The sequence below is a fragment of the Lipotes vexillifer genome, unplaced genomic scaffold (genome assembly GCF_000442215.2).
Source record: "Lipotes vexillifer unplaced genomic scaffold, Lipotes_vexillifer_v1.1 scaffold447, whole genome shotgun sequence".
Taxonomy (NCBI): domain Eukaryota; kingdom Metazoa; phylum Chordata; class Mammalia; order Artiodactyla; family Lipotidae; genus Lipotes; species Lipotes vexillifer.
The window spans coordinates 477,621-488,321 of record NW_006786302.1 but is presented as its reverse complement, the minus strand read 5'-3'; the positions used below and the strand labels follow the sequence as shown (position 1 = coordinate 488,321).

Here is a 10,701-nt window from a genome sequence, read left to right as displayed (position 1 = left end):
GGAAGATCACACATGCCGCGGAGCGGCTGGGCCCGTGAACCATGGCCGCTGAGCCTGCGCGTCCGGAGCCTGTGCTCCGCAACGGGAGAGGCCACAACAGTGAGAGGCCGGCGTACCGCAAAAAAAAAAAAAAAAAAAAAAAAAAAAAAGTGAAAGGAAAGGAGTTTGGGGTGGAGGAGAGGTAATATTAAAAATATTAAAGACTGCAACTTTCCCATATCTGATGGAGAGACAAGAATCCTCAAATTCATGGAAGCGCCCATCACAGTGGCTCTGACACCCCTCCAGCCCTTCCATTCCTCCCAACTACTCCTAACAGTCAGAGGAATCTCCCAACCAGCCTTCCGTCACCCATCTTTTCCTCAAGTCAACCCACACTGCTGTGTTTCTGTACTAAATCACAAGCTAAGCAAACTCTCCGACTTGGCACAGTATAAATCTTTACAATCTGGCCCTCAACCACCTTATTTAAGTCTCATTCTTCTAAACCGTAGGCCCAGTAAACACACTGTTGGCCAAACGGGCCGCTGTCCTGAGCTCCCCAAACCTCTACACCTGTCCTTTCCTCTCCCGAGCCCCCTTCTCCCCTCCCTCCCCATCAAACCCAACTCAAACGCCACCAACTGTCCAAAGCGGGCCCCAACCCTCCCTGGTATAATTTACTGTTAGTATGTCAGTTGCATTCATTAAACTGTTAATTTGATGACAGGGATTCTTACTCATCTCAGTAAGGCTCCAGCATTTAATCTAGAACCTGGCATACAGTATGCACTGTTTTCACATTTACTGAATGAATTCAAAGTGTAAATGTCAAGAGAGATATGTATCAGGAACTCAACAACTTGAGATATATTTTAAAACACATGTAGAATATAATATATGTAAAGAACAGCACTGTAGTTGGTAAACAGGTGGAAGAAAACAAACACAAATTCCACCTTAAAGAATATCTACATCTCTATGAAAGGAATGAACACAGTGGAACGCAATAGTGCCAAAATTTTAAGTTACATTGTTTATCTCTGCTAAATCTAAAAATAAATTGTAAGTAAAAATTATAATTGATGAGACCCTCCTAAAACCATTCTGGAACAAGCATATACATGAGCAATTATGTACACAGAACATCATAATGAGATAGAAAATGAGGAAGCTTACTAATGTTTTTTTCTATAAGAAAATAAAAATATTTAAGGCTTACATAAATAGTAAACATATTCCCATAAAATGAGTTGCTTACCAAAAGATGAGCTCATCTGGAAATTAAAGGATGAGAACTGTTGCCATGCCGAAAGTTTAATAAATTGAAAAATAATACATTTTAATAAAGAGGTCATGGATTTAAGAAAAAAAATGTTATTTGATTTTTGAATCGTTTCTAAAATCAAATATAAAAATACGCTCAAAACAATATTAGGTAAAAATGGTAAATTTTATGTATGTTTTACCACCATAAAAAATACCTTTTAAAAACGTAATAAACCGTATTCTAAGCCTCAAAACAAGTTTACCTCTTTCTTAAGCAGACTCTCCTCCTCCTTTCACTTTAGAGACAAACAGCCTTAGTTTCACAAGGGGTGATAAACATTCTTTATAAATAAAAATGCATTTTATATTTGCCAAAAAATTTACAGCCCACTCCATCCTTTTAATTTATTCAAAATTTTTTTTCAAAAGAATTTATTAATTCTAAAATAGTATTAATGTATATGATGCAAAACAATGTTCTTAGTTTTTTCTTACGAGAAATTTTCAAAGTTAAACTAAATGCGCCTACTATAAAATGTTTGGATCTTAGTAACAGGTTTTTTTGTTTGTTTGTTTGTTTTTGCGGTACGCGGGCCTCTCACTGCTGCGGCCTCTCCCGTTGCGGGGCACAGGCTCCGGACGCGCAGGCTCAGCGGCCATGGCTCACGGGCCCAGCCGCTCCGCGCCATGTGGGATCTTCCCAGACCGGGGCACGAACCCGCGTCCCCTGCATCGGCAGGCGGACTCTCAACCACTGCGCCACCAGGGAAGCCCAGTAACAGGTTTTTATTTTCTTGTTATTGATGGGTTTGATAATTTACTTCGGAAATATTTCAAAGAAATCTCACATTACACTAAGTTTTTCATTAGTTTTTAGAAACAAAATTTAGTAAAAGAAACCTTTCTCTGCATAAATATATACCTGAATCATCAGCTAATCTGCTAATTCTTTCCAAAACAGCAATACAATCTCTCTCATCATCGCAGACTTCCCTCAGTGTGTCCAGCAGACTCCGGGCCACCATTTGTCTACACAGAAGAAGAAAATTATATGATGTTCAGTGGCATTAATAGTTAGTATTTAGAACTTTAAAAGGCAGAATCCATATAGTTTAAAAGAAAATTTTTCTTAATACATTTTATAACATATATTAAGTCCCTAATATCCTAAGTGACAAATGCCAGTATGGATTTTATTTTAACAAGATGAGATTGATTATTTACCAAAATATGTTTCACCTTTACCTGATCTGACAAATTTCTAAGGTCACTGAAAATTTGTTTCAAGTAGCTACCTTCAATTATCATAAACATGGGAAAGTACAATCATTCTTCATTATATAAAACGTTATCTTTACATATTTTACTCAATGAGTTTTATACATCTATACTCAAACAATTTTATTAGCAAAGACTTTGAGATTTCCCCGAGAAGTCTGGTACAGGTGGTCTGGGGGCCCTAGGTGGAGAAACAGTGCATTAGGGAGAGTGTGAGCTCTGGTCACTGCCGTGTCCCTCGCCCCTTGGCCGCCAGTCACCTGGCCCACAGCAGGAACAAACCACCACCTGCTGGAGGAGGAACTGACGCCTCAGCAGTCACTTTAATGAACATTAAAATTATGCCTAATAGCAAAAAAGCAGTTTGTTTGTTTTGTTTTCGCCAGAAAGTCAAGAAGGAGTGCTGGCTGCTCACAGGACAGAGGAGTAAACGACTGTAAAGGCGGCCACGGCTGTGACCAGCAGTGAACCTGGGTGACTCAGACCATGCAGTAATGACATCTACTTTCAACTGGATACTTCTGTTTACTGAAATTCATGCAATAAAAGCCACACTTGTGCTTCCACCTTAATGGAAAGCATACGCACATACCTGTTAAATACGTTCTCACTCGCAGCATACTTGTCCAGTCTCCCCAGGGGCGTCAACATGTCATCTTGTGAGACAAAGTCCAGGGCTGAAGGTACAACAATCACATCAGACTCTGAGCTGCAGTCATCCACACCAACTATCAGAGACATCAGAAATACTCCTTGTAACACTGTCGCACTACAAGGTACCCCTGCCTCTCCGAAGCAGCACAAGGAAAACTGCCCTGTGTTGTTTTTGGAGCGGCACAAAGTCACAAGAGCATCTCAGAATCGGTTCAGAAGCCACGACCGACTGACGGATGCTTCTTCTCTTGTTCTACAGATATGTTCTAACTGCCCCTAGAAGCACAGGGGTCAGTAGAAACTCAGTCTGGGGTGATCAAGGAACAGAGTGATCAGAAAAGAGTGATCACACAGACCTGAGAACTTACACATTCAACCAGAACACTAACAACTTGTAAATAAATGAACTGTCAAACACTGACAGTTAATTCTGCAAGGCAGTCAGAGAACAACTCACATTATATACAGAACAAAGACAAGAATGACAGCAGCCATCTCATCAGAAAGAATGCCATGAGAAGCCAGAGACAGAATAGCAATATCTTTAAAGGACTGAAAGAAAAAAAAAAAACAAGTCAACCTACACCTCTATACCCAGTAAACAGAAATTGTTCAAGTATCTTTGAAATTCATGTCTTTCAAACACAAAGGTGAAAATAAAGACTTTTTCTGACATACAAAAGCTGACAAACATCACCAGCAGCAGACCCACACTATAAGAAATACTAAGAAAATTATACCAGATGGAAATCTGGATCTTTACAAAGGAATGAAGACTAGCAGAAATGGTGAACAGGTGGGCAAACACAAAAGCCTCTTCTTATGTAAAAACATCTCTTTAAATGATAATTAACTGCTTAAGGCAAAAGTGTGTACTGTAAAATAAAACATGTATTGTGGGGTTTATAACATGTGTAGAAGTAAAATATATTTACCACAGCACAAAGGCAGAATAACAGGGAGGTGTACTGTCCTAAAGTTCTTTTATACATATTACGTGAAAGTAGACACTAATAAGTCAAAGGCACATACTAGTTATAAACTCTACAGCAACTATTAAACACCAAAAAAAACCCCACCCAGAACATATAGCTAGTAAGCCAATAAAGGCCATAAAATGGAATCATAAAAAATACTGAACCCAAAAGAAGGCAGAAAAAGAGTATAAAAGGAAAAAGGAAAAGATGGGACAAACAGATGGGAAATAGCAAGAGAGAGGAAAACCAAACAATATCAATAATCACATTAAGTGCAAATGCTCTAAGTAGCCCCACTTAAAGGCAGAGATTGTCAAACTGGATTAAAAGTAACACATAACATGAAAATAATTCCTTACATAGTACAGAAAAGTTTTAACAGGTTATTTTGATCTACAATTCATAGCAAAGTACCTTATATATCATGAATCAGTCGTAAAAACCACCCAGATACTCTCATTTGACCTATTTCCTCCCCTGAGACTGTTGAGCTGGCATGACCTCGAAGGCACCTTTATGCAGGCTCTAGAATTCTATGACTCTGACCAAACTGTTTCATCAGTTGCACGCTTGTTAATCTTGAAGATAAACATTAATAGTACTGATTCAGGTCCATAAAAAGTCAGGGGCTTTTGGGAAGAGTCCTAGAGCAGTGGCAGTCTAACATTGTTGCATTTAAGACGAGCTTGGAGCACTTACCCTAAAATTCAGGCCCCAGATATCATATTCAGATCCTGACTGTGCAGGTCTGGACTGAGGCCCAGGAGCAATCATTTATAATAAATAACCCCCAACTAGCTCAAATGCAGATTGCTGAACAGCTGTATTCAAGAAACACAAGCTGAGAGGGTAACAAATCATATTTTGCTTCCACTTACGTTACCACTCTACCCATTATGGATGACAATGATTTCTGTACAAAAGGGAGTGTTCCACTCCAGCAGAGGCACTGGGGACAAAGGTGCATTTCTATTTCCCAGAACTGCAGCCTCCTGCCAACAACTGTGGAGCCGTTTTGTCCTGAATCATCCTCTCCAAATTCAGGATTTCCTCATCAACTCTTGATTGCACTGGGACTTTCCTGGTGGCGCAGTGGTTAAGAATCCACCAGTCAATGCAGGGGACACAGGTTTGAGCCCTGGTCCGGGAAGATCCCACATGCCGCAGAGCAGCTAAGCCCATGTGCCACAACTACTAAGCCTGTGCTCTAGAGCCTGCGAGCCACAACTACTGAAGCCCGCATGCCTAGAGCCCGTGTTCCACAACAAGAGAAGCCACCGCAATGAGCAGCCCTCGCACCACAACGGAGAGTAGCCCCCGCTCGCCGCAATTAGAGAAAGCCCGCGTGCAGCAGCAAAGACCCAACGCGCCAAAAATAAATTAATTAATTAAAAAAAATTCTTGATTGGACTAAATGGCTCTGCATTTCATATCTATGGAGGCAGCAAGGATGTGATTACCATGGCTACAGACTGCATACCTAAGTCTTACCCAGCCACCCTACAAATGCCTGCCACAGGTTACAAGAAGGAGAAACACAAAAATAATCCATAAAAACTATCACCACTAAGAAAGAAACATCCTACAGCATAAATGATGGTAGAGTCAATAACATCCTCAGATAAAAAAGACAAAACAGAGCCTCCCTGGTGGCGCAGTGGTTGAGAGTCTGCCTGCCGATGCAGGGGACACGGGTTCGTACCCCGGCCCAGGAGGATCCCACATGCCGTGGAGCGGCTGGGCCCGTGAGCCACGGCCGCTGAGCCTGCGTGTCCGGAGCCTGTGCTCCGCAAACGGGAGGGTCCACAACGGTGAGAGGCCCGTGTACCGCAAAAAAAAAAAAAAAAAAAAAAAAAATTACAAAACAGAGGGAGTAAACACAGCTATACTGCTGCAAGAATCATATAGCTTATGCAAAGTAGTACATTAATTTTAAATAGATTATGGTAAATTAAAGATGCAAATTACAACCCTTAGGAGTACTCTCTAAAACATGCAAGAAAGGATGGCTAGAAAGCCAACGGAGAGTTAAAATGGAATGCTAAAAAATACTGAGTTAACCCCAAAGAAAGTCACAAAAGGAGCAACAGAGAAAAAAAAAGACAAATAGAAATAAGCAACCAGATTAATAATTACATTACTTATAAATGGACTAAACATTTAGGTTAAAAGGTAGAGAATCCCAAACTAATAACAAGGTAACAACTATAGTTGTTACTCAGCTATAGTCTGTCTACCAGAAACACATTTTTAAAGTCAAAATTTCAACCCATGGGTTGAAAGAAAAGGATTACAAAAAGGAGAGAGATAAAACATGAAACAGTAAGCATAAGAAAGCCAGAGTGGCTATTTTATTACCAGACAAAATAGACGAAGACAAGGAGCATTACAGAAGATGAAGAGAGACCTTTCATCACCCGACCCGTGTCCCAGCGCCCCTCCTTTCTGGGTCACTAAGTTGATTCTGGATTCTTGGACGTTACAGCAGCAAGAGCCCCTTACAGTGTTCACAGCTTTAAAAATCCAATTTCCTACACTGATGAAGTGAAGAAATCATGTCAGCTTTTAGTGTTATTTGAAATTTCAAAATGACTTAAAAGCAATGAAAACAATGATCACTTGAAATGTTTTTTCAGATTATATCTATGCTCCCCAAATTCCAGTGCTCCCTCTTCCCCTGTAAATTTACTGTCTTGGGTAGCTGAAGGGGGACCAGGATGGAAAGGAAAAAGGAAGATGACCTAAAAGGTCAACATGAGACAGAATTCCTACACTTACGTAGGAAACCCTCATTTTTCAAAACTTAATATTTAGTTATAAAAGTTTCCATGAAGAAGCTAAATGTCAAAAGTGTCCATGAAATCTTGTGTTTTTTAGTGGATTCTAACAGAATTCCTAACTGGAATAGAAACCCGGGATACGAACTGAAGTCTTATACTGAAGGGTTAGCCCATCTTGTCTCAAATCAGACTCAATAGATCCTTCCAGTTCCAAATCAGGACAACAATCAAATGTGTTACAATGCAAATTAAAGAGAACATCCAGAAAAACAGGACAAGAGAAAGAAATGATAAAACAAGGACATTTATCTTTGTTACCTGTAAAACTGAATCCCCCCCCTTCGCATGAAGGTAAGAGACCATGCAGCACAAGAGAGTCACCCCTGCATTTCAGGAAGGGCTCCATCAACTTTCCACTCCCCACACCAGCACCAGCTCCAGCAGAAACCCAGAGCCATAGAAACCAACATCCCATTCTTTTAAATTTAAGGAAAACAGCATCTAAAATGTAAAAATTTAAAAGTTGGACCCCTTTGAAATTTTTTTTTTTTTTTTTTTTTTGCGGTACGCAGGCCCCTCACTGTTGTGGCCTCTCCCGTTGCGGAGCACAGGCTCTGGACACGCAGGCTCAGCGGCCATGGCTCACGGGCCCAGCCGCTCTGCGGCATGTGGGATCCTCCCGGACCGGGGCACGAACCCATGTCCCCTGCATCGGCAGGTAGACTCTCAACCACTGCGCCACCAGGGAAGCCCCCATTTGAAATTTTAAAGATGATTATCACTACACAGTTATAGCGACAGTGATGTGAAAAGGGCAGAGGCTTTCTAAAGTTAAGACAGATCTGGGTCCAAATCTCATGTTTTGCTCCTTGTGAACTATGCATGTGGACTTAATGCAAGTAATTAATTAACTTGGCTCCATTTCCTCACATGTAAAATACCTGTTTGTTGTCAAGACTTTAAGACACACAGACAAAGATAACATCTATGACGCACCTAACACGGTGTCAGGCTAGTACGTCCATGTTCCCTCGAACCAGCAATTCATTTGTTTCTGATACAGAGAATCTCATCGTAGTTTCCCTGTGTTTTTAAATGTTTTCATTCATTTCATTCAATAAGTAGGACGGCACATCTACTGTTTAAGTGCCAGGCACTCAACAGGGAACACAGATATAAAAACTAGACAGAAATTGTATGCATGTATCTATGTACACACATGTGTATATATGTGTGCGCACAGACACAGACAAAAATATGCTACTAAGAAAGATGCACAATGTAAGAGTGCATGCACACAACGTGTGCTGTCCACTGTTACACTTCTAGGTTTGCCCTGGTGAGCAAGAGAAGGCTTCAAAGCCCAGCCAATTCTGGGAAGATACACTGAGGTTTGCCAAGCAGGACAGAGGGCGGAACAGGGCGTCCTAAGCCGAGAAGCCCAAAGACAGGGAGTCGAGGAAAACCAAGTCATGTCTAGAAAATGAGTAGTTGTTCAGGACACGTGGGGCTCACACAGAAGTGAGGCAGGAGGAGGAGGGGACGGTGACCAACCAAAATCAACTTAGCCTTCTAGTTTTTAACAGAGTAACATTATTACACTTTGCAAACTCCTCCTACCTGGCTGGAGAAATCCTACTGCCGCCCTGTAACTGGGACTGGAGCTTGAGATTTTCTAAGCAACAATGGAGTTAAATTCAACCATTATCTCCTCTGAGTGACAATTCCAGGCAGCGGAGATACTTATTCAACTATGTTATAATAAAATGTGATTTAAATGATCAATTATTAATTAAAACCATCTTTTTTCTTTTTTTTTAATTAAGAAAGAAGCAAAGACCGTGGTGTCTCTCCCAAGCCGAGCCGCCTGCTGGTCAGCACGTGGCATTCTGAGAGCACCACCGCCAGCCTCGCCTCGCTCCCCTAACCATCATGGAAGCCCTCGGCACCCCCAGGAGCACAACTTCTCACCCGAGGGAGGCAATTCCAGCTCTGCCTGCATCAGCACCACGAGCCGCTGTCCTACTCCCCATCAACAAGGCTCAGATATGCTCCACATTCGTGCTAATTTCATGCTCATTCAACAAGACTTCTGAGCCTACTCTTCTTAAAGCTTACACTTCTCTCAGAAGTCCCAAACCAGAACTACCTTCAAAAAATCACCTTCCATTCCTATCTTACTACCATACATGCATTTGATGCCAAGTCAGGAAAAAGAACGTGCCAGCAACCATGAGCACAGGAGCACGGGAAGAGCAGCGTGAGGGGTCACCTGTCTGCATACCTGCTTGAGGGCGGCGGGAGGGGGCGCAGAGGTGCTCAGCTGCTCTCACCCGCGCCTCAGAACAGCACCTCACCGCCCTGTCTAAACAGAGATTCTCCCACCATGCCCATAAACACCAAGCCCCTCACCGAGGACTCAACCACAGAAACGACATTCCGACACGGAGGGAAAGGAAAGGCTGGCTGCTGGCCCTGCACACGTGGCCGGGACCACACTTTAGGGGCAACCCAAGGTAATTAAGGGCCATTCTGACCACCTGGGCTTTTTCCTGAAACACTGAATCCAGAACTTAAGCCTGCTAGTCTCTAAAATGACTTTTCATCAGACTTCTTAAAGCTGTAGCTCACCTCCTCATCAAGACAAAAGCAATCTGTCCTATTTCTTTCACTCTTGTGACTCTTCTCAAAGACTGGCAATAACCTGCCAAAACTAAGGACTAAGGACTGACTCCCCCATCCCAACACCCTCGTCTTAAATTCTCTTTTCTTGGATCTCTTGGAATATTGTCTACCTTTCTAGACTATTCTTGCTTCTCTCTAACCCTTCTGTGTAGGTAGTTTCTTTCCCCCCACTTTGTCCTCCTATACACACTGTCCACACACACACGCCCCTCCTCCCCTCAACAAGCCACAGCTTCCACTACCATTCACAGCGCAGAGGACCCCAAAGCTCTGCTCTGACCCCCACAGCTGCGTTTGCAGGTACTTCAGGGTCTGTACCTCCATGTCACGTATGTTCTGAAAACCAAACTGTCCAAACCAACCTTATAAAAAATCAGCTCTTCCTCATGACTTTCTGATTACCACCATTTTCCCCAGTAACCGGCAGTTCTCAAACCTGAGGCCTTCAGTTACTCTGTAAGGCACTTTTCGTGCCGCCACATCTCATCAGTCGCCACGAACTAGAAATTCTACTTGTATGAAGTACTCTGTATTCCCACACCTCTCAGTTTCCAATACCCTAATTCAGAGGCTCTGATATCGTCTGCTCAGAGCAAACTGGGGTATTTGAACCCCATAAGGTACATGAAGCTTTCCCGAGGAATAAATCAAGCAGAGGACTCCAAGGGCTATACCAGACCCCAACCTCCAGGAGTACTCCATCACAGAAATGTGCCTGGGCTGTGGATCGAAGACTTTCCCTTCACAACCTCCCACCTCCCGTGACCTCGAGGCTGCAGTGCTGCACTGCCCCCAGGCAGAAAAGCCTCCACTGCAAAGCAAAGGGACCCTCTGCAACACTGATGGAGTGTGAAGAGTTCAACCCTCTAAAGGCTGTAATATATACTTTTACAAGTCAGGTATTCATTCTTCAACCCTTTGCTTTCAAAAAAATTGAAAGACTGACAGCTCATTAAAAATAACTTTTAAATTTTTGACACACAGGTTGGAAGAAGTTCAAGGGAATGAGCGGCATCGCTAGCAAAACCCTTTCCATCCACTTACCTACGTCAACAAAATTTCTCTGGGCTTACAGCTCT

General features: G+C 42.3%; 1 protein-coding gene across 1 annotated transcript in view; it reads right to left on the bottom strand.

Moving 5' to 3' along the window:
* Positions 1-9,946, bottom strand: part of PPP4R1 (protein phosphatase 4 regulatory subunit 1) — a 58,643-nt gene extending 48,697 nt beyond the window's left edge. The window contains exons 1-3 of the mRNA XM_007458455.1: positions 9,865-9,946; positions 3,119-3,254; positions 2,171-2,277 (exon numbers count right to left, since the gene is read on the bottom strand). Of these exons, the coding sequence (XP_007458517.1) occupies positions 2,171-2,277; positions 3,119-3,254; positions 9,865-9,946 (325 nt within the window). The remainder of the gene's footprint in view (positions 1-2,170; positions 2,278-3,118; positions 3,255-9,864) is intronic.
* Positions 9,947-10,701: the final 755 nt, after the last annotated feature.